Raw genomic sequence first — 24255 nt, 5'->3', positions numbered from 1 at the left:
GTGAGGGGAGAAGTTGATTGTGACTCAGAGAATACCAGTTGTATCCTTGTAGGGAGGATACAGACCTCCGTGTTATCATAGCTTTGGGTTGAATTGAAAAAACTCCCCCTCATCTGTAGATAGCCGTCTTGCCCATAACGCTCTGCTGAATTGGCCATTCACTTGACACATATGTATTAAGTGCCCACTAAAGCGTGTCCAAGCAGTTGGTTGGTATTGACACCCTTTGATCCAATGGTAATAAGCTAGCTGTTTAGCGGGGTATGTATCGGCAGATAGAAAGGCATTGACTGTTATTCAGGTAATCGCATTGTACATCAGGAAGGTCTGTCATCTCTTTGGGACACGAAGGTAGCCGGTCTCATCTTTGTCCAGAATCTAGCCCTAGCTGAGCTCTTTGCAGCATTCACCCCCATCCTGCAGGTGGAGAGCCTCTTGCCTGGGCTTGTGCTATGCGTGATTCTTGGGAGATGGTACTACAAATCCATGATAGTGTAGACATGCAGTTCAAGAGTTACATAGAGGCATGACATCAGATATCCTGTTCCTTAAAAAAAAATTGCCTTGTTAGTTTTTGAGCTGAAAGTATCTCAGGTATATTTCTGATGATGTGTCAGAGCACGTTTTTAAGTGGCAGCATATTTTGTAAATGTAAAAAAGCCATTGTGGTATGAAACATCGACGTGGTTTCACTATGTACTTTTTAGGGGAAATTATGAAATATTTCAAGCATTGGGAAAAGAAACTGAATAATAAATACCTGTGTGCCCACCACTCTGATTTATCAAATCTTCATTTTTTGCTATATTTATTTCAGGTATTTCATATGTATTTTTTCTACAATTCTCTCTAATGAAGTGGATGGGTTTTGTGATTCAGCAGCATGGATTTTTTTTTTTTTGTTTTTTGTCTTTTTAGCTATTTCTTGGGCCGCTCCCGCGGCATATGGAGGTTCCCAGGCTAGGGGTTGAATCGGAGCTGCAGCCACCGGCCTACACCATAGCCACAGCAACGCGGGATCCGAGCCGCGTCTGCAACCTACACCACAGCTCACAGCAACACCGGATCGTTAACCCACTGGGCGAGGCCAGGGATCGAACCCGCAACCTCATGGTTCCTAGTCGGATTTGTTAACCACTGCTCCACGACAGGAACTCCAGCATGGGTATTTAAAAAAATATATATATTGTGATAATGAGATGTGTTTTTTTTTTTTTTCTAAGAAACAGAATCTTACAGACAGAGCTGAAACTCCTGCTACTTTCAGATTCCTAGCTGTGTCTTGTGTCTTCCCAGATTTTTTTTTTTTTTTTTTTAGGGCCGCACCTGCAGCACATGGAGGTTCGTTCCCAAGCTAAAGGTCGAATAGGAGCTGTAGCTGCCAGCCTGCGCCACAGCCACAGCCATGTCAGATCCCAGCCGTGTCTGCGACCTACACCACAGCTCATGGCCACGCCGGATCCTTAACCCACTGAGCGAGGCCAGGGATCGAACCCGCAACCTCATGGTTCCTAGTCGGATTCGTTAACCACTGTGCCACGATGGGAACTCCATGCCTGGGTGTTATGAAACTGACTAGTCTACTGTGAAGGGAGCCAAATGCTGGGAAAGCACAGTCTCTGCTAGCAGGGAATGTTTGTGGGGTGACTGCTTCTTAAACTTGCATTTTTGTGTGGGGCAGGCAGGAAGACACTGTGTGCTCGCGTGCGCGGAGCGGGAGGGATGCGCTATTCTAGGATTCTGTATCTATTCAGAACGCTCTTGATCAGTAGATTTGGTGTAAGAATTTGTTTTTAGTGACTTCCTTTTATCTCCTGCCAGTGGTAATTTTGCAAAAAGATTTCCCATGAACTCGCATAGAGGGCACAGCTGTGATCCCACAGCCACATCTGCCTCTAGAGGAAGCCTCACCTCCAGAAAGAAACAGATGGGGTTTGAGGACAGGCTGACAAGTGGTGCCTCTTCTCCCTGCCCTGCTTCAACCCTGAGCTTTAGGGGACCCAGCCAAGCCTCACTCTAATGCCGAGAAAAGCCCAGGACCAGCACTTCTGGCTGATCAGGGCAGCACCGAGCTCCCCTGGTGTCGGTGGCGCCAGCCTGCTCCATGTCCCTGTAGTCTTGGTGGCAGGAGAGAAGGAAGTCTTGCGAGATGTGAGGAAAACAGCTGGGGTGGAGAGGAAGGGTGCCATGGAGCGAGCCCATCTACTCAGCCACTTCTGTCAATTAGATGAGACGCCCCTTGGCTCACCTATTTGGTAGGGTGCACCTGGCTCTCTGACCATTCTTCCCCTTGATGTTGATCCCAAAGCGCTTTCCACCCCCTGCCCCCGAGATGAATCTTAAAACACGAAAGCACTAGCTTTTCCAGGTTTTGACCTTCTAGGACACAATATTAGCACATTTCGATTTTAAGAGAATCTGTCCCGGAGTTCCCTTGTGGCTCAGAGGATTAAGTATCCAGTGTTGTCACTGCGGTGGCTCTGGTCGCCACTGGGGTGCAGGCTTGACCCCTGGACCGAGAACCCCCACATGCCACAGGTGCAGCCAAAACAAACAAAAAAAGTATCTGTCTTCTTCCAGTTTAGGCACGTTTGTTGTTCTTGAACATTGACAGCATACGGTGAAATGCAGGGATTTGAGAAGTACAGCTCAGTGAATTTTTAGGGGTTTATATACCTGTGCACCCATCACCCAGACCCAATTGTGGAACATTTTCGTCCTCCCAGCTGGCTGTCTTGTATCCTCTCTTGTCAGTACCTCCCCAAGGGTACCTGCTGTTCTGAGATCTCTCACCATTGATGCGTTCTGCCTGTTGTTAGAAACTTCATGTAAATGGAATCATACATTATGTGATCTCTTGGGTCTGGCTTCTTTCACTCAACATTCTAGCTATAAATGTTTATCTGTGTTGTTAGGTGTAGTTCTTTTTTTTAAAAAAATAGCACTTGTTATTTAATGATGATGTTAATAGCGACGATAAGTCATCAGTTGGTGTCCTGTGGTCTAGTTCACTATTTGATCCTGAAGACCCCTTTGTGATGGTGCCAAAGCCTTTAGCATTAGACTTCTTTTAGAGATAAGAGAGCTGCTTAGAGGCTTTTGCTCTTGCCTCCAAGGTCACTCACCTGATAAATGATGATGCCAAGGCTCGTTCTGGTTTTTTGACTCCGAGCAGCATGCTCTCCATCCAGCATTCTCTCTTAACTTGTGTCAAGGCTGGTAGAAGCCATGAAGGATGAGAGGAGGGAGGGGACCACTAAGCTGGACCTTCCTTAATATTTTGCTATGAAATATTTGGGTTAATTAAAAGAAGTTAAGGTTCAACCCAGCCAACTGCACAACATCTCTATAGTAGGTCATGGGTGGGGAGGGAGAAAAGAGGTAGCTGACTTGGCTCAGCCATCAGCCACGCCAGGCGGCTCCACTTATCAGAAGAGCAGCCTAAGCTGGTTGAGCCCCCAGTTGTGCACAAATTATGCCTCTGCCCAGGGAGGCTGCTGTTTGCAGGCTGCTAAATGTGTTACAGAGAATTTTTGCTAGGGTGGCATTACTGGGACTTCTTGGCCCTCCAGATGTGGGTAAGCCATCTCAGATTCTGATCAGCATCGCGCTTTGGGAAGCAGCAGTGGTGTGAATTCCTCTCACGTTTCACTAAGGTGGTCCTTGTGACACAGCTTGAGTGTTACTGGAGCGTTGATAGTTTATTGATGGCCTCAGTTTTACTGTACAAGCTGAGTTTCTATTGGTAAGGCCTCAGATTTGAGATAAAGACAAGCTGGGTTTTCATTACCTCCTAAAGAGGTATGCTCACCCCTGACTATTCCACAGTGTTTTAAAACAAGTAGAATCCTTACTGACTTGTATATGTGGACACGTGTGAGTTTCTGTAAGCCCTGTGGCCCACATTTGTGGCCCGGGGTGTGGCCTCCAAGATAGTAGGATCCAGGTTCTTAGCAGATGGTTTGCAGTTGTAGGGCTCATGGTCAGAAAGCTGAGCCTGTGGGTTGGGGGCTAGGAATGCTTAGACCCAGGAAATCCAGAGGCTCTTGACCTGGATCAGAACCTCGGAGAGCTCCAGGTACACAGCTGCTGGCAGCTGTAGGCAGGCAGGAGTTGCTTCACCGCCAAGTCCACCCTCTTCCACAGCAAAGAGGTGTTTTTTTTTTGTTTGTTTTTTGTTTTTGTTTTTGTTTTAAGTGGGGATGATAAGAGACTTCAAGGATTTCAGCCCTGGTATTTCCCGGCTTAGGGATAAAGTGGTACATTAGATTCTTCAGGTATGGAGGAAAGCTAAGTTTTCCGCTGGAGCCACAGGTGGGGTGGTTTGGACTCTTTCGGTTGTAGCCTTGACACTGGTTCTTCCTGGGAGGTAAGCTGTAGCAGGAGAGCTTGGGTCCCATGGCCCACTCTGCCCCTTACTAGCCTTGTAGCTGTTTGCTGGCCTTGGCATCCTCTCTGGACTGGATCTCATGATTCTTGTATGCAAAAATAAATCACTTTAGAAAAGTCAGGATTTTTTTTTTTCAGTAGCAAAATAACAGTGTTCTTGTGAGGAGCAAGCGCAAGAAGATTTGTTAAAGCACTTTAATTTATGTAAGCCCTTGCCAGTGTAAGGTTGTGTCATTGCCAGCATTGTCACCTATTTTGGGAGCCTGCCACTAGGCGTCCATGCCATCAGATGTCTTTGAACATCGGGGTGTCCAAAAAGTGCCCCTGAGGGGAATTGGTAGTCTGGCATCAGCATATATGTCAGATCATTTGAGCCAGAAGTGAGTACCCAGGGACTTGTGGCTCGCTGTAGAAGTTGAAAGCTTTTTAAAGGAAGGAGCTTGTCCTGCGGTCTTTTGGAAGTAACTGGGGGGTTTCTGTAGGGAGGTGACAAGAGCATATAATTGTTTTAGGAAAGTGTCCCTTGAGGCAGTGTGGCGGTTGAACTGGGACAGGAGGGACTAGGAGCCGACAGCACTTGGGGAAGCATGTGCTCTGAAGACCTAGGCTCTGAAGTTAGCCAGGTTGAGGTCCACTTCTGCTCCTACTTGTTGGACCTCGGGCAGGTCTCCTCGGCTCTCTGTGTCTTGGCGTGCGCATCTGTCAGTAGGGCTGTTGTACAGGTTGAAAGTTGCAATCCAGGTGAAGCTCTTAGAGGAGGCTCTGGCACATGGTAAGCTCTCACATGTAAGCTGGTATTCATGTGTATTTTTTATCGTGGCTGTATATACATGTATGTGTAATAAAACTTGCCACTTTAACCATTTAGAAGTACAATGTAGTGTCATTAATTACGTTCATATGGTTGTGCAACCATCACCGCTGTCTGTTCCCCAAACTTGTCATCACCCTAAACACAAACTCTGTAACCATTCAACGTTAACTCCCATTTCCTCCATCCGCTCACTCCCTGGTAACCTCTCGTCTACTTTCTGTCTCTGAGTTTGCCTGTTCTAAGTGCCTCATATACGTGGAATCATGCAGTACTTGTCCTTTTGCATCTCACTTATTCCACTTAGCATAATGTTTTTCTAGGCTCATTCATGTGGTAGTATGTAGTGAAAATTTTGTTCCTTTTTAAGGCTGAGTAATATTCCATTGTAGGTTTATGCCACATCTTTTTTGTCCACTCATCTGTCGTTGCACATTTGGGATGTTTCCACTTTTCGACTATTGTGAATAATGCTGCACTAAATGTTGACAGAAAAGTATCTGTTCAGGTCCCTCCTTTCAACTCCTCGGGGTATATACCTATAGGCGGAATTTCTGGGTCATGCGGTAATTCCTTGTTTAACTTCTTGAGGAACCACCAGACTGTTTTCCACAGTGGCTGTACCATTTGACATTCCCACCAGCAATGTACAAGGGTTCCGGTTTCTCCATGTCCTCATCAATACTTGTTTTACTTAAAAAAAAAATTCTAGCTGTCTTAGGGGGGATGAAGGGGCAGCTCGTTGTGGTTTTGATTTGCATTTCTCTAGTGAAAAATGATGCTGAGCATCTTGTCCTGTACTTATCGGCCATTTGTGTATCTTCTTGGGAGAAATGTCTGTTCACGTTCTTTGCCTGGTACTCGGGTTTTTAAGGCAGCATATGGGGGAGGAGGGAAACAGATTGAGGAAGTAGATAGAGCCCAACTGGGTGCCTCGTTAGATGAGGGTTAGCACTGAGTTTTCCAGCCTGGCTAAGTGGGTAGATGATAGGCCATCACTCAAGATAGCTCCCCTCTCTCCTGGAGAAGGGGCGGGTTGGAGGGAAGACATTGGCTTAGGGCGAGGCTGCATTGAGCCTGCCGTACCTGGGTGTTTGGCAGGTAGAGAATATGCAGGATGCACCGCCATGCCTATGTGTCTGGTTTCTTTGGGAAAATACAGGACATATTTTAAGTTTTGTTTCCTCTCTGCTTCCATCTAAGAAGCAAGTTAAAAAAGTAGATCATCCCTAGGCTTATCTACCTGGCACATGAGAACAGTCGTGGGGCCGGGGGTGGGGTGGGGGGGACAATGAAATCTGAAACTTACGAACCAGCCTGTCTCTTGTTGCTGGTTTCTCAGCCCTTATGCACCTGCTTCATCAGATCAGTCCTTCAAAGCTCACGGGGTGCTGCTTTGAACCCCGGGTGTTGAGCATTCTTGACAAGCATGGTTTCTGAGGCTTTCCCCAGTGACCACCCCAGTCTCTGAAACGTTTGTACCCCCTCACCTTTCCCCAGTTGCATGGCACTCGTGGTTAGTGCTAAGCAAGTCCTTACTGTGTCACCCACAACCCACCGAATTTCTCTGAATTACTCCTTGGCAAAACTGGATGTTGCGTCACTGCGTTGTCTCCAGGTGGGCACTTTGTGTTTGCACGGTCACACCCACACTGGAGTGGAGAGTGACACTTAATCAACTCTTCAACCCCTGAAGAAGCAACCATTGGGGAATGAGCCCCCAAGGTGGCTTGTTTCCTTTACCTCTAGAGCCATAGCAGGCTGGCAGCCATCACTAAGAAAGCATCCCTCCATGCGGCTCAGGCTGGCAGTGTTTGCAGATTGTCCCCTGATGCCATCTGCCTGTGAGGCTGCAGAAACCCCCATCAACTGCTGTTCTAGCAGGTGCCGGGGCTGCTGAGGTGGGAGTGCGTGTACAGACACACACATGCACCCAGCTTTATGCTGTGCTGGTCTGGGGCGCCGGCTGAAACTCTCAACCCAGCAGAGCACCAGTCACGGTTGCTGGTTTCCGGTGGGGCCCTGGTGAGGGAGAGAGGGCGAGGCTGTTGTGAACAGAGCCAGCAATCCGGGAATTGGATACAGTAACTAACACTCGGGGTGTGTAGGAAGCCGCCAGGCAGTGGCTGTGTTTTGACAAGCTTTTTGTTCTGTTCTTTCCACCTCTGCCCTCGGCCCAGGCCAAATTGCACCCCCCTCCTCCCCGGCCCCACTGAATTTTCCATCCTCATGTTCATTCATAGAAGGACCCGTGCCCAAGTCTGGCCTCGGGCTCTTTCTAGAAAACTCACCTTTCGTCTTTCAGCCCTTCCTGCCACCCAGCCATGCTTTGGCTCGAGCCCCTTCGTGCTCGTTTTTTTTCCCAGATCAGTGTAATCATGGGCTCAGACAAGCCCAGAACCCTCCCTGCCCAGATCTGCAGTTTGTGGGTTACTCTCGTTTCCAGCCATTAATACTTTTGAAAAGAATTATGCTAATTATTAAAGGAGTTGGAAACAATGGTATCAGGCGTCAGGTTTTAAAAATCCAGATCTTAAGAGAGCTTTGATAAGAGACCACCCAGTGTCAACTTTTTCCGTAACGGGCCAGGTGTTTTTGGCTTGGATCTCTGTTCCAGCTCCTCAGCTCTGCCACAGCAGCATCAAAGCAGCCGTAGAAAATACGTAAACGAATGCAGGGCCCTGTGTGATGACGAAACTGTTTTTTACAAAAGCACGTGGTATGCGTAGTTGGCGAACCCCTGGCCTAGAATGATAGTCTTTGTTTTAGTTTGTTATCTTTATGTGTATGTTTTTCTCTGTCAAGATTTGAAAAGCCAGAGAAACTCGGGGACCGTCAGCAGACTTCAGTCACCCTCTTGGGGGTTTAGCATGCTTGTAAGCACAGCGGTGACTGGGGAATATACTTCGCTAACCCTCTGTTGGGAAGAAGAGGACGGCATCCCATTTTGAATCGCTGGAAAACTGAACGGCGTTTGCCCTTCTGTCTTTATGTTCATTTTGGGTGCGCACCCACTCACGCACAGTGAGTGACGAAGACTAGAAACTGGAAGGCTTTTCAGGGGCAACTCTGCTTGGCCGAACTTACTGTTCAAAAAGCAGTGCAGGCTGTCATTTAGAGCTCTGTGGTGGCCTTTACAATCACTTGGAATGGCCATCGTCACAGAAGGTTGCATCACCTCATTGGACACCATTCCATTTTCTAAGACGGGGTGCTTCTCCGATAACTGTAAGGGAAAGATCTTCGACAAAGATAGGAAATGCTGTTTTTAAAATGCTGTGCTCCGTCGAGGTCGCTAAAGTTCATTTCCAAAAAGCTGAAGCTTAAAATAGTCAGACATTCTAAAATGTTGCACTACAGTCTTGTTTTCCTTTTCTCTGTCCTCCCAGGAAATAAAGAAAGAGATGAAGAAAGACCCTCTGTCCAGCAAAGCTCCCGAAAAGCCCATGCACGAGGCGTCCAGTGGAAATGCTTTGCTGTCTTCCGAAACGATCCTCAGAACCACCAAGAGAGGTATGGCCCAGAAGAGAGAGCCCCCGCCCCCTCCCCCTCTCCCACCCCCACCTGGAAACTTCGAGGTGAACTGCATCCCATTTTGAATTGCCGGAAAATTGAATGGCGTTGGCCCTTCTGGCTTTCTCTACATTTTGGGCGCGCACCCACTCTGCACAGCACATAACGATACAGTAACCGTAATAAAGGGAACTAATGAAATTTTTTTTTTTTGACAGTGGGAGAGGAAACTAAGTTTGTCAACGACGATTTTTGTAGGACTCTAGCTTTCACTTTCATATCTATTTTTATGGATGAAAGGTGACTTCAGAGAGCGCTCTGGCGCGGGCTGAGCCGGGCACGTCTGGCCACGCTCTCTTTTCAACTTAAGGGCAGACTTCAGCTGGGTCTTTTCTCTCTCTGGCCCCTGGGTTCCCACACACAGGCCGTGTCTCTCTCGGTTTCGGAGGCCGTGCATGTGGAGGCACGTCTCCTGCATCCATCTTCCTAACCAGGGAGCCTGCTGCCGCCTGGTGTCCCCCTTTTGAGACCTCAAGGCAGACGTTCTCAGCTATCAGCTTGTTGGAGTTTTGTGTTCTCCCCTATCCACGCTTTGTGACATTGTCGTTCGAAATGACAGGAGAGAGGCGGTCCGAGACGGCAGAGGCGACTGGACTCCGTTTTATACTCAAATGCTCCCACTAGGTTGTCTGGTTTCTCCAGAGCCCGCCCTCCCCGTGGACCAGTCTGGGTGCCCCCTGAGCCAGCCCCTGGTAGGTTAGCTCTCAGCTGCAGGCTTTGCAGGGCCTTATTATTACTTCCTTAAAAAGAAACACAGAGCCGTTCAAAAGCAGGAGCCGGAAGTGTATTAGCAAAGAGTTCCATTAAAAAGAAAAAAAGAAGGCAAGTTTACATAACCACGGGGAAGAACAGCTCATCTTTCATCAAATTTCGACGCCATAAGAATTTGTCCAATAAACTGCCCATTGATCACAGTCCTTGAGACCTCAGCTTCGTGTCTCTCTTCCTTCCTGCTTCTTCCTCTGCCCCCTCCAGCTGCCCCGGGTTACATTTCCTTTTTTAAATTATTCAGTTGAAATATTGGCTGGAGGCCCATGCTGGTTAGCAGCTATAGGATTTTCTGTTCTTTTCTTGTTTTTTTTTTTTTTTTTTTAATTCCATCCTGCCAATGGAGGGAATTTCCCATTTTAAGAATTAGACATCCTTTGCTCTAAAACTGTAGTCATCCCCCAGAGCGCCTCCTGCGTTCCTGCAGATAAGCTCCAGTGCTCCTGAGGCCCGCCCTCACTGGACATGGAGCACAAGCGTTCAGTGCGTGTGTCTGCATCCCCAAACCTCCCTTGCAGATCGGAGCCCGTCCCGTCTCTCCTCACACTCCTTGGGTCAGGGGGCCCAGGAATTGCATGCTTGTGGACCAGGGGCAAGGCCTCTCTGGCCAGCCCTGTTTTTGTAAAGCAAATAAAAGAATTCAGGTGATTCATCCATTTAACAAGATAAGGAATTAAGTTAAGGAATTAAGGTAATTATCCAGATGAGTTTGATAAAATTACCTGAGAGCTTGAAATCCATGCAGGAATCGAACATTTCACATAATTGTCTCTTTACAATGAAAAGTCTGACCTTTGAGGTCCCCTACAGAATTTTGCATTAACCAGGAAATGGCATTAAAAGACCTGGCTTACTGACTTCACGGTCCCCTTTTAAGCCTCCACGCTAGGTAGGCCTACAGCCTGATGCTGAGCAACTTTTTACTCCCAGCTATTTTATAAAATGAATCAGCCAGTGGCTCTGAGAGTTTAGCCCATGGGAGTGTCCTGTAAATATGGAACACGTAACACACCATCTTCATTCTGTCCCAGGCTTTACACTGACCCCCCGGGTCACCTGGGCCAAACATAAATTTCCAGCTGAAGGGGGACATTGTGTCCCAGGGTCAGTGCCGTCTTTGGCCCTGCCCCCACCCGGCAAGGCTAACAGTACCCCTACTCCTCCTTATAATAAACAGCAGGCTGGATTGATTGGCCTTGTCAGGCCAGATAAATAGTTCATTGTGTTGAGCTCAAAAGCTACATTTTTTTCCCACCCCAAATCAATGAAAAACCACTTTTTTTTTTCCCTTTTAAAACAAGGATCAGAGGCTAAATCGGTGGGACGAGGCTCATTACTTGTCAACACTTCCGTCCGACTAATTTTTCAAGTTTTTTGAGTGATTGTAAATGACCGAAGTTTCCTCCTTCCCTTTGTTTCCATCGAGCTTTGCCCCTAAAAATCTCGTGGATGTTTTTGGCAATTGCTGTTGTCATGGAGGGAAGTTGCTTTCAGAGTTTAATAACAGGCTACTTTGATTCACTAACGTGGGGTCTGTCTTACAGTATATGAGTCCACCTTGTGATTCAGCCTTGGACCCTGTGTGAATCTGATAGAATTAACACAAGTTCTTTTTCTTCCTTTTTCTCAAAGATGAGATGACCATTTCCTTTACATGGGCCGTATCGTTTGATACAGGCTTAGCCATGAAGAAAGATCACCGTCTATTTCTGTTAAAAATCTGAAACCGAACCGTTTCATTGGGTCCTGAATTTGAGAGAGACTGAGCTGAAGACGTTTGCCCGGTTGGGTCCAGCGCTTTTTGCATTGGGGACGTGCCTCACTTGCAGCAGGGGTGGATGGGTTGTCGCAGCTCACAGTGTGGGATGAGCTCGCCCTCCCTAGGCACCTGCATAAGGTCAAAAGCGACTCTACATTTGAAGGAAACTATTCATAGCTTTGAGAAAAGGCCAGGACCATGGAAACATGAGTTTGGGGACCGATCAGTTTCAGTTTTCAGCTTTAACCTTTGCAAATCTCTCCAGAGTTGATTTAGGGAGGTACTGGAATGACTCCACGGGTTTTTCATTTGAGCAAAACAGATGTGACTGAAATTGAGAGAGAGAGAGCGCGCGAGAGAGAGCAGATGAGCAGATCCTCTAGCTGGCTTGGCAGCCATGAGCTATGTATACATTCTAGGCATGAGCACTGTAAAGGGTGGTTGTGTCTGCTCCCACCCTTGTCCACTTCTCTGGGCTTTGCCGAGTCACAGTGAAGGAGCTTCCTGGTTAAAACAAGCCTTCCCCAAGGAGTTAGAAGTCATCTTTTAAAATTTAAACTTTTAGCATGGATATTATATATCCTGAAGTTATTCCAGACTCCAGATTGTTGACAAACTGCAGCCAGAAAATCTAAAAACTTTTCTTGGAGCCAAAAGTCAGTCTCGTGAACCAGACAGAAAAAGATTCTCCGTTTCCTTGTGAGAATAATTTATTATTATTTTGTTTCTTCTATCATTGAACCCATATAGGAGAGTGAGGGGCCCTCCTAAATTGGAACATTGCTATGTGGAGGAATAAAAAAAAAAATTCAAACCTTGAGTTTAAAAAACAAACTTGAGCAGGATGGATGCTTTAACGATTAACGGCAAATACACTAAATACAGCCTTGAAAATGAGCAAGGAAGATTTTCTTCACTTGAATGTGGATTCTTTTCTACTCGAAGTAAAATAGAATACAAAATCTTTTGATTTCATCCTTAAAAGTGTTTCCCACCAACTTTATCCATGCGATAGCTTAAGTATCCAGGCCGTAATCAATACCCTGCTGGCCTGTGTGCGGATCAGCTTCTATTCCGGGGCTCTAGTTTCCCAGTTTTTGCACCATTGACAGACCTCATGGGGAAGCTTCCTAGCTCCGAAACTGTCCTGCTGCCTATGATTTTGGACGTTGTTCCTTATTCACTTTTGGGTGGATCCTAACGTTGAATAAAACATGTTTACTGTCTGCCTGCTACGAGCCTGGCCCTGTGCTTGGTACTGGGGCAGAGAGAAAGACTTGAAAAATACCAGCCAGTTCTGCCTATAAGTAATATCACTTGGGAAATGTTAAGAAAGTGCTGCACATTTCTTATATCCTTTTTCTGGCAAGGTGGGGATATGTCTCTTACTTACTTCTGTCATTCTGAATGTGAAGCCACTCCGCAGGTTTCTGGTTGGCTTTATATGTCCTTGTTTCTATTTCCAGTTTATCATGAATTCAGTGTTTGGTAAGTCTCTATTGTATTTTGCACATTTATTATTCTTTGCTATTATTATTGTTATTGTTATGCTCTCCTGATATACAATGTATTTTTGTAATCATCTTTTTAAGTCGCTCTGCTACTTTGGCATCTGCCTTCTGAAAGATAAACTGCTTTTATCATCTTTATTTAAGGTTTGTTATGCATTTGCATTTTACTGCCCCTTCCAGAGATTAATGCTGAAAGACCCTGTGGTTTAAAGGATGTAATTTGTAACAGATAGAGCCCTGATGCTACGAGATAAGAGTCAAGTTGAGATGGGGGAGGGTCGCCCTTTCAGTTGGTATGTGGATGTGACTTTGATTGTAGAACATGACTCTCTGGGGCTCATTGCTCATGTGTAGTCCTTCAGACAGGTTTAATTCAAAAGTTTTCCTTGACAGAGGGACCAACAGCTGCTCTGCCTCTGGTGACACACTGTTGCTTTAAAAGTTAGTGCAGAAATCCTCCGGAATTCATTGTGTGTGCGGATGGGTGATACATCCATGCCCCTCCACACAATGTGGACCTAGTGTTTATACCGTGGAAGGGCTCGCCACTTTGGTCTGCTGCCTGTAGCGGTCAGAAGAATTTTACCTGGTGTTTATCTTTCTTTGCCTCACAGTTTCAGCACTAGTCACTCCAGTCCCTAAACAGATCTGGCCACAGCGACCTCCCTCCCTTGACTCTACCGAAGGGGAAATGTTTGTTCGAGCTTTCATTTGTTTAGCCTTTACTTAGCAACTCAGAATACACTCCTTGAGGTATCCATTGGCTTGTTTGTCAGAACTTGAGTGTGTGTGTATTTGTGTGTGTGTGTGTGTGTGTTCAAGCGTGCACCCGCTGGTGTGGAACTCCCATGTTGCCTCAGAGGCAGTGGCCCAGATCTTGATAGGCTGTGGACTCTTTGTTTGAAATGAAACTGTAAACACAGGATGGAAAAAGTATGTCCTGCATAAAGAAAATGTTAACCACTTTGGTTTTCCAGTGCTTTGTTGTTTAAGGTAGATATGAGATCTGGGGATTTGTTTCTAGAAATAAGACTGTTTTTCCTTTCAAATTTCTTCTTGGAGATGCAAATGTGAATTACCAACAATTAACTAGAAATCTGAAAATGTGGTGTGTTTGGTGCGATTTTTCTTCAGGTTTCCGAAACACCTGTCAGCTTTCCTAAATTGCTGGCTCTTACGGACAGGTAGAAGAGTAAGAGTTAAGACAAGGCAGTGCTGTGGTGTGGAAGCTCCTGGCTCTCACCTGAGCTGTTCTTTTCCATTGGAACATAAAAATAAAGCTGGCCACCTGGCAGTGAACGTGGGTGGATATCATATATAATATATAGTCATTCAATATTATATACATCTGTGTGAATGTATCCTTATATGTATGTATGTTTGTTTTTTTTTTTTTTTTTTTTGCCCCAGTGGGGCTTCATTCTTGAAAGTTTGTGAATAAAAGGGCCATAAAGAAGTCTTTTAAAGTAACTGATTCCTGGCTATATTTCTGACATGTTTCTTTGGGAGCCTGGGTTAAGGGCCATAATTGACGTTAGAGTATGTCGCCCTTGTCCATTTTCTTATCTGAGTAGTACTGCCTCTTGGGCCTAGGGATGGTGGTGAAATGGATCTAAAGAAGCCATTCTAGAGGGATGTTGCTATCCTGTTTTTTCCTATAATTTTTAACATGTGGGTCATTGATAGAATAGTTTTTAGAATTTTTCTTCTGGTATATTTACCTCTTTTCAATCTCTATGTTCTGGTAAGAAGGCATTAACGTTGGAGGAACGAGTGTCCCATGGAACAATCATTGATTTAGACTTTCCCTTCACCCCTGCTGGATTTCCACTAAAGTCCCACCCAGAGAACCTTCCCTGAAGTGGTTTTGTGGTCGTGGCTCCACCTGGTGGCTCTCCTAGGAAACCCCTCCTCTTCCTCCCTATTTTTTTTTTCTCCCTGGGAGAGTCTTGTGCAAGATGCCTTTGGTTCCTCTGTTTAGTGTTCTCAGTCTGTGCAATTCCATCTCGGACCCATGGCTTCTCATATTACACACATGTTGTCTTGAGCGCCTGTCCTTTCTCTTCTAATGATTGTTCATTGAACTCATAGAATCTGTTTCTCCATCCGTGTCCCATCTGTTATACTCTGCTAACCACCTTCATTGCTGATAAGCATAAAAGGCTCCTGTAGGCATGACTGTAGGTATAAACATGAATTCTGACGCAATAAAGAATCACACTAAAATCTTGTGGGTGAGCTGTGGTCTCCTTAATATCTCCGAGTACCCCTAACTACTTCTTCACTTCTTGTTGAACCCAGTCTTCCTCAAAGGAACAGTATTTTATTACCGATGTTATTTTCAGTTGTCAGCAGGTGGCAAAATAAAAAGCCAGCTGTCTTTTCTGGCTTCGTTATTGTTTGTCAATTCTCTACAGGTCTTGCCCCTCTCTGGGTATACCACTGAGCAGAAGTGTTCTTGATAAATAAATTTGTTTCTTCTTGAATTTCTTACTTTTAACATTTTTTTTTTATTTGATGGCATTGCAGGTGTACCTTGTTTCAGCTGCATTGTGGGTTAGTCTGGGAACTTAATTATCACTTGTGATTTTGATTCTTTGGGCAAAAGCATTTGGCATTCTAAACGCTGTGCATAGAGCATAACCCACTTGTAAATCTGACTTGATTTTCTACTTTGTTTTTATATTGCTGGCACGAAGCCTTAGGTACCATTTAAAAGTCAGAGAGTCCGTATAATTGGGAATGACTGACGTTTTCTTTTGTTGTAGAGGAGTTTACACTTCACGTGGTGCAGAATGCCGGAGTTGTACCAGCTCTGTGTAATACATCAGGCTCCAAGGATAGTGCTGGGTTCAGCCACTTTGCACCATTATATGCAGTGCTCATTCTCATGAGTCCTGAGTTGGGCCTTGGTGTGCCCAAGTCTCTCCATATAAGTCATGTTGTAAAAGAGGGAGCTGTTGTGTATTTCTATCTGCTGGAGAGGAGACTCTGCGACAAGTTTGGCATGCTCAGATAGAAACCAGATCAGCATTTCCTGGTCCATGTCACATAGAATCGTAGCCCTATAACATATTCCACAAAAGAGGGATGCAGTGAGAGGTAAGGAGACAAAGAGGGAGAGTAGGTAGGCTCTCTGGACAAATACCTTTCGGCTTCAGCCACACGCACCAACACCCCCTTAGAGACTGACAGACAAATTAGTACCTTGCAGGCTCTCAGATGTTCTGGGTAGGGAAACCTGCTTCTCTTTGACCTCTGAGCCACATTTACTGAACGAAGACTAGTTAGGACTCTGCTGTGGGGTGTGCTGGGCTTCGAGATGCAAGGCAAGGATCACAATACGTCCAAGATCATTGGCAGATTCCACCTTGCACAGGTAATGTTAAGGTGCGTGAGGAGAGATGGTGGTGCTGGCTCTGTGAGAAGAGGCTGATGATGCTTCTCAAGTTTATGGCCATGAAAAAACAAGTTTTGTGGTGCTATGAGAATATAACCTGAATATAAAACTTGAAAGCCAGTCTTTTGGGTAGTTTTTCAAGTGATGTGCTGAAAGGGATCTTTTTTTTTTTTTTCCCTTGGATCATTTTTTGGGGTGCTTGTATTTAAGAGTGTCTCCCAGGTTTGGGCTCTGGCAGGAGAAGTGGGTTGAATGAGCTGACGCAATAAACTATGGGACCAGGTCAACCTGGGACTTGAGTCAGGACAGAACTTGGGAGTCCAGGGGCAGATCTTTTAATGATGACAGTACGATGGTCCCATCTAGTCAAAACATTCGCATTGCCTCCTCTATCTGCTTCAGTTGAAATGCAGGGAATCTTCACTTTCCGATTGGACATGAAGAAGAGCTTTGTTCACTGTCTCCCTGTCCTTGTGACAGAGGTGACCATTTTGAGTTCAGGTAACGAACCCACCTGTGGGGCTATGAGGAAAAGCCATGTAGCCTGCTGTTTCAGAGTTCTGGAATCCTAGAATTCCTGAGGTGGCTGAGATTCCTAATAGTGGCCCAGCCTTTGGCCTAATACAGGGGCCCACTCACCAACATGCCAGGGATGAGGATATGGAGCCTCTGCCCATGGGAGCTGAAAGGACACCCCCTGATCTGGGGGACTGACCTTTGCTAAGGCCCACATGGGATCCTCCTTCCCAAGGGGAGACTATCCTGGGTAGAGATCTAATAGGTTCATTAAAGGTAATTAATTAGAGATATTAGAGTAGAACAGCAGTTGTCCTCACCTTTAGAGAAAGCTCTGGAAAGAGAGCCTTTTCTTCTGTAGTTTCCTCATTCTCTTTTAGTTACCCAGATTGGTCCTACTGGTCTGTCATCCCAGCCTGGTCTCTCTGATGCCACCTGAAGCCTCATCGTAGTCTTTGGATTTGTGATTTTTTTGTGCTTGTGAGGCCCTGGGACTGTTAGGCCCTGAACAATGAGGATGTTTCATGCCCATCTTCCTAACCCATGGTCAGGCTGGCAGTGGGCCCAGCTGCAGTACCAGTGGGCCACCCTTTTTTTCTCCAGATAGAAAGGCAAAGAGAGAACAGCTCAAAGCTTCCCCTGGCTCTGTGTGTGTGTGTGTGTGTGTGTGTGTGTGTGTGTGTGTGTGTGTGTGTGTGTGTGTGTGTGTGTGTGCACGCGCGCGCGCGCACGTGGTGGGGGAAGCACATTCGCGGAGGAATGAACTGCTTGTTCCACTTGTGTTTCTCTAGAGACCTGAGTAAGCTCGGTAACAGCGGGACCTTGTTAGAGGAAGAATGGCTGTTGAGAGAGTCCAGACCCCACTTCTGCTACACCCCCAAAGGTTCTGTGGGACTTTCTGTGGCAAGCCTCATCCTCTGTTTCCTCATCCGTAAAATAAAGAGACTACTGTGGTTAATTCCCTTAGGGAAGTTGTGAGGATAAAAATGAGCAAAGAGAATAAATTTCGAGGCAGAGGGTGGTAATAGATTGAAGTGGGGTGGGGAGTCACTCACTGAATATAGTAGTAGTTGTTATTTAAAGTGATAAACTGATACTAAGGCCCCCGAGTGTTGGGAAGAAATTCTCAATATATGGAAAGTAATAATAAAGTGTTGTTTCCATGAAATAGCTAGTGAACACATGCACATGAGGATTCTCCAGAATAGACTATATGCGAGGCTGTAAAAGAAGTCTCAATACCTTGAAAACGATTAAAATCATACGAAGTATGTTCTCCATCCAGTGGAATGCATTTAGAAATCAGCAACAGAAGATGTATGGACATTACAAATGTATGGACATTTAAACAGTACACTCCTCAATAACCAGTGGACCAAAGAAGGAATCCACAAGGGAAATTTTAAAATACTTTGAAACGAATGAAAATGAAAACACAGCATTTGAAAATTTATGACATGCAGCTAAAGCTTAGAGTGAAATGTATAGCTGCAAATGCCTATATTCACAAGGAAAGCAGATCTCAAATCAATACCCTAACTTATTTTCCCAACTTTACTGAGATAATTGACATAAAACATGGTGTGAGTTTAAGGTATACACCATAGTGATTTGTTATACATGTATATTGTGAAATGATTATCACAATGAGGTTATCTAACCCATCCTTCACCTCACAAAGTTACCTTTTTTTTTTTTTTTTGGTTGTTGTGGTAGCGAGAGAACATATAAGATTATCTTCTGTGACTTATTTCATTTGGCATAATCCCCTCAAGGTTCATTCCTGTTGTCACAAATAGCAGCATTTCCTTCTTTTTAATGGCTGAATTCTATTCGTGTGTGTGTGTGCGCACACGCACGTGCGCTTGTATCATATTTTAAAAATCCATTCTCCCGTTGCTGGACACTTAGGTTGTTTCCATGTCTTGGCTACTGTGAATAACACTGCAGAGAACAGTGAGGTCCTGCTGTCTCTTTGAGATGTTATTAATTTTCTTTGGATATATACCCAAAAGTGAGATTGTCAATAAATTAAGTTTTTACCTTAATAAATTAGAAAAAGAAGGGCAAACTAAACTCAAAACAAGCAGAAAGAAGGCAATAATAAAGATCAGAGTGGAAATAAAGGCAGTAGAGAATAGAAAAACAATGGAGAAAAATCAGTGTAACCGGAAGTTCTTTGAAATGGTCGACAAAATTGATAGTGTAGCCACACTGATCAAGAAAAAAAGGAGAGAAGCCTTAAACTGCTCATATAAGGAACTAAAAAAGTGGACATCACTATGCACATTAGAGAAAGTAATAATTACAAGGGAATAGTATGAACAACCATTTTATACTCCCACCAGCAGTGTATAAGTTGTTAAGTATAGAATTAGCATGCGACCCAGCATACCACACCCAGGAAAAATGACATCATATGTCCACACATGAACTTGTACACAAGTATTCATAGCCACATTATTCACAGTGGCCGAAAAATGGAAACAATCCGTGTGTCTATCCACTGGTGAATGGATGAACAAAGATGTGGTTTATCCATCAGTGGAATATTATTTGGCAATAAATAAAAACAGAGATTGAAGTACTGACACATCCTACAGCACGGATGGGCCTTGAAAACACTTTGCTCAATGGAAGAAGCCACATACAAAAGATCACATATTGTATGATTCCATTTATGTGAATGTCTAGAATAGACAACTCCCTAGAGATGGGAAGTAGATTAGTGTTTGCCCAGAGCTGGTTGTAGAGATGGAAGGTGACTGCTAATGGACATGAGGATTCTTTTTGGGGTGATGGAAGTGTTCCAAAATTAGCTTGTTGTAATGGTCGCACAGTTCTGTAAATATATAAAAACCATTTGTTTGTATACTTAAAATAAGTGAATTTTATGGGATGTAAATTACACCTCAGTAAAGCTGTTTGGAAACAAAATAATTACCACACAAATTAGTGTTAAAATGTAGTATCTGGCTGTGCCTGTCTGTCTCTTTCTCTTTTCTGTCCTGTGCCACTACCCCCTCCCAGCTGAGGGACAGGATATGTCATTCTATTTATTCAAGTCTTTAAAAATTATATATTTCTCAGTGAAGCTTTATTTTTTCTTCATTCAATCAGTTGCCTAGGAGATGGTGAGTCTGAGGGATCAAAAAGACACTGTTTTGCTAGAGATGACCTAAATATTAGATAATCGATTTGAGAAGGGTAGAGAACTGACTGTGGCATTCTTTTGTTCATTTCTTGAGAGGGGGAAAAAAAAAACGAGTTTCCTTGTAAATCAAAAGTCAGACCTTTTATATTCTAAATTCTCTGCTTCATAGAGAGAGCCTTTGCTGGAAAGGGAAGAATCCATTTATGGTTCCAGTTTTTCTTGCCATTGTCAGTAACTCGGCGTTGGCTATTTTTGCTGCTCAATCTTTATCTGCAGTGCTGATGATTTCTTTCGGAAAGATTCTTAGATGTGAAATCACTGGACAAAAGCATGTATATACTTTATGGGACCTTAAGCTGTTATCAGATCAATGTCTTGAACGCTTACACCAACTTACACCACCACCAGAGGTGGGGAGAGTGCTTATTAAGTGTTGTTAGCTTGAATTTCTTTCATTAATAGAGTACTTGCACATGTTTTCCTCTGTCCTGTGTTCGCATTCTTTGTTCTTATATTGGAGATCTATATATTTTTCTTACTGATTGGCCTATTACTTCTTTGTCAGTCACATCAGATTGTGCTTCCCAGTTTGCTGGCTTTTCATTTTGTTTACAATTGGTTTTGATGTACAGAAATACTGTACATCATTTTCATTTTGTTTACAATTGGTTTTGATGTACTTTTTATGTGGATTTGCATATTGATGTTTTCTTTCTAGAGTTCTCTGAATAAATTCTCCCCTTGGAGTTCCTGTTGTGGTTCAGCAGTAATGAACCTGACTAGTATCCATGAGGATGCGGGTTCGATCCCTGGCCTCACTCAGCGGGTAAAGGATTCGGCGTTGCCGTGAGCTGTGGTGTAGGTGGCAGACTCGGCTCGGATCCCACGTTGCTATGGCTGTGACGTAGGCTGGCAGCTGCGGCTCCAATTTGACCCCTAGCCTGGGAACCTCCATATGCCTCGGGTGCGACCCTAAAAAGAAAAAAGAGAAAAAAAAAATTCTTGCAGAACCTCCTTGCCTTCCTGCTTGCATCTCTCACAAGCATCCTATCTTCATAAATCTGTTTCTTGAAAAAAAATTCTCACCTAACTCCTTCTTTATACTAGTTTCATTTTTTACTTCTAATTTTTAATCAGTATAGAATTTTGATGTGTAGTATGAGGCTAATATGCAAATTGATTTTTATTTTGCACTAACCTCTTTTCGAGGACCATTTATTGAATAATCTAGCCCATCCCCCATTAATTGGTGATACCTCATTTATTATGTTATTATATATATAGGGCATTTTAAACTTTCAATTCTCTGCCATTAATTTGTCTCACCATTCTTGTATCAATATAGTCAACTATTGTAGCTTTATTTTTTATTTTTTTATTTTTTGGGGGGGTCTTTTTTTTTTTGCCTTTTCTAGGGCCGCTCCCACGGCACATGGAGGGTCCCAGTCTAGGGGTCCAAGTGGCGCTGTAGCCGCCAGCCTACGCCACAGCAACACGGGATCCGAGCCGCATCTGCGACCTACACCACAGCACACGGCAACGCTGGATCCTTAACCCACTGAGCAAGGGCAGGGATCGAACCTGCAACCTCATGGTTCCTAGTCAGTTCGTTAACCACTGAGCCACGACGGGAACTCTTATATATTTTTTATATAATGATTTTTTTTCCATTATAGCTGGTTTACAGTGTTCTGTCAGTTTTCTCCTGTGCGGCATGGTGACCCAGTCACACATACATGTATCCATTCTTTTTCTCCCATTATCCTGCTCCATCAGGAGGGAGTAGACATAGCTCCCAGTGCTACACATATGGTGTGGCTTTTGTCCTTCCTCTTGTTACTCTTCATTTTCAAAATAGTTTTAGCTATTCTCACTTGTTTATTCTAAAATCATGTTATCAAGTTAAAAATTCCACTGGGATTGGGATTTGAATTACATTAAAATTATATGTCAATTCAGGAAGAATTGACATTTCCCCATCTCTTTTGTTTAAAAGTTTTGAATTGTGTCATGTAAAGTGTCTTTGTATGTAAGTGCATAAACAAAAATCTTTTCTCCCCCTTACCCCATCTCTGCAAACATCACAGGTCCAATTCTTACAAATGAATCACTACATTAAAACATATATCCCCTTCTGAATCCCAGACAGCTAATTCTAGTGTTCTAGAGACAGGATAGTTCTGTGTTTAGTCAAATTATGGTTTTATTTGTGCTGTCGTGCTTACTCCTTACGATCTTTTTCCTACATAGATGGTGCTTATTGTTGGCTTTTGCAAAGAGGATCGTTTTCTCTTCATTTTTTTTTTGTCTTTTTTGCTATTTCTTGGGCCGCTCCCACGGCATATGGAGGGGTCGAACCGGAGCTGTAGCTGCCTGCCTACGCCAGAGCCACAGCAACGCGGGATCCAAGCCGCGTCTGCGACCTACACCACAGCTCACGGCAACGCCGGATCGTTAACCCACTGAGCAAGGGCAGGGATCGAACCCACAACCTCATGGTTCCTAGTCGGATTCATTAACCACTGCGCCACGACGGGAACTCCCATATTTTTTCCTTATTGCCGATCCACAGAAGAATCCAACTTTTGAATATTTCTGTTATTATAGCCATTTGGGGTACATTCTTGTAATCAAAAACACATTCCTCTTTGACATTAGGAGAATTGTTAGTATTTATCAGTACCGAGCTTTCAGAAGGTGGATAAGTAGGAATTATAAAATTCTGTTATTTGAACAAATGACATTGTATAAACAAAAACTCCTTGACTTTGATGGAGCTTTATAGTTTATGTAGAGAGAGAGACCGAACAGCTCATTCACTTCTTAGAACAACCCCATCAAGATTGTTGAGAGAAGCATCGTTATGAGTCCACTTTAAATGTAAAGAAACTGAGGTGGAAAGAGGTGGGAAATGACTTGCCCAAGGCCTCAATAAAAGCAGACACAGACGGTCCCTTGCTGCCTTCATCTCAGAAAATGTATGTAGTAGTATGAGGAATAGTACCCAAAAAGCTTGAGGGAGTGGCTGATCTTAAATGATTATTTTTGGACGCTTATGGCTGCATTTCATTCTACTAGTACAATTACAGTCTTTTCCTTCTTTGTATGTATGTGTGTGTTTAGATTTTGATTTTGTTTACTAAGTTGCAAACTCCTTGAAGGAAGAATCCACGTTGTCTTTGGCTCGAATCCACTTTAATTATTGGATGGAAGTATAGTCGACCCTTGGACAGTGCGAGTTTGAACTCTATGGGTCCACTTAATACACCGATATTTTTCTTTTCCTCTTCCTCTCGTTTTATTTTATTTTATTATTTTTTTTTTGTTTGGCTGCACCCATGACATATGGAAGTTCCTGGGCTAAGGAGTGAATTTGAGCCACAGCTGCAGCAATGCCAATTTTTCAACCCACTCTCCAAGGCCAGGGATCAAACTCACGCCTCTGCAGCAACCTGTGTCACTGTGTCACAGCGGGAGCTCGAATATACAGATATTTTCCACTAGTGAATACTGTGGTAGTACAGGTCTGTAGTTGGCTGAATCTGTGGCTGTGGAGGAGCCATGGATCCAGAAGGCCCCCTCTAAATGATATACAGATTAGCCCTCACGTTGTTCAGGGGTCAGCTGACTGTATGCAGCAGTACTCAAGCACTCTAACCTTTTTACAAAAGGAGATGCCAAAAGGAAAACGATCAGAGGGAGAACAAGCATATGAAGTTGTATATTGAGGGAGAAGCTATTGAAATTCTGTGATTCAGAGAAATGGTCTTTGATTACTGCACGCTGAAGAGCGAGACTTATTAAGTGTCTGTTGTGAAACATAGGTTATAAGTGCTGCATCGAGCTCTAGGCCTAATGATGGGCTATTAGTAGAGCGTGAACAAGTGAAAGGCACCTAAGTGTCTTGTTGCCTCGTCTAACATGAGATGGAATCTATCCAGGGCACGGGAAGGTTTAGCTTTTATGTCATCTTTTTAACCTGTATTTGATTTTACGCCCTGCCCCAAGGTTTTCTAAATGCAAGTGTCTAGGGTTGAGTTTATTTTACATCCAACGTAGTATCCACTCTCCCCTCCTTTCTGGGCTCCTCCCTTGGTGATGTTTGAGCGCTCAGCACCACCATTGACAGAGCCAAGGAGAGAAAGTGAAGCTAGTCTGCAAAAGACGTCATTGGATCATGTGCTTATATATTAATTTTGCTTGCCTGGAACCCAGCATTTATTACGCATTACCAGTGATCAGTATTGTGTTTTCAGATTTCTGTTTAAGCGAAATCTATCTGTGTAACCAGCTCCTGTTGGCTGTTGAAGACGCTGGAACTTTGGAGCAGGGAGCCTTCTTCCTACTCCCCCTTGGCTGGGTTCTTCAGTATTG

The 24255-nt window shown here is 44.2% G+C and overlaps 1 protein-coding gene across 9 annotated transcripts in view; it reads left to right on the top strand.

The window, feature by feature from the left end:
- Positions 1 to 24255, top strand: part of SH3KBP1 (SH3 domain containing kinase binding protein 1) — a 340925-nt gene that overhangs the window by 117925 nt on the left and 198745 nt on the right. For all 9 annotated transcript variants that reach the window (XR_007132781.1, XM_047764118.1, XM_047764112.1 and 6 more), the window contains one exon: positions 8590 to 8713. Coding sequence is in view for 8 of the 9 variants with exons in the window: in XM_047764118.1 (XP_047620074.1) it covers positions 8590 to 8713 (124 nt within the window). In the remaining variant the exon portion in view is untranslated. The remainder of the gene's footprint in view (positions 1 to 8589; positions 8714 to 24255) is intronic.

This window comes from Phacochoerus africanus, chromosome X (genome assembly GCF_016906955.1).
Source record: "Phacochoerus africanus isolate WHEZ1 chromosome X, ROS_Pafr_v1, whole genome shotgun sequence".
NCBI lineage: Eukaryota > Metazoa > Chordata > Mammalia > Artiodactyla > Suidae > Phacochoerus > Phacochoerus africanus.
This window is presented reverse-complemented; position numbering and strand designations above follow the sequence as displayed.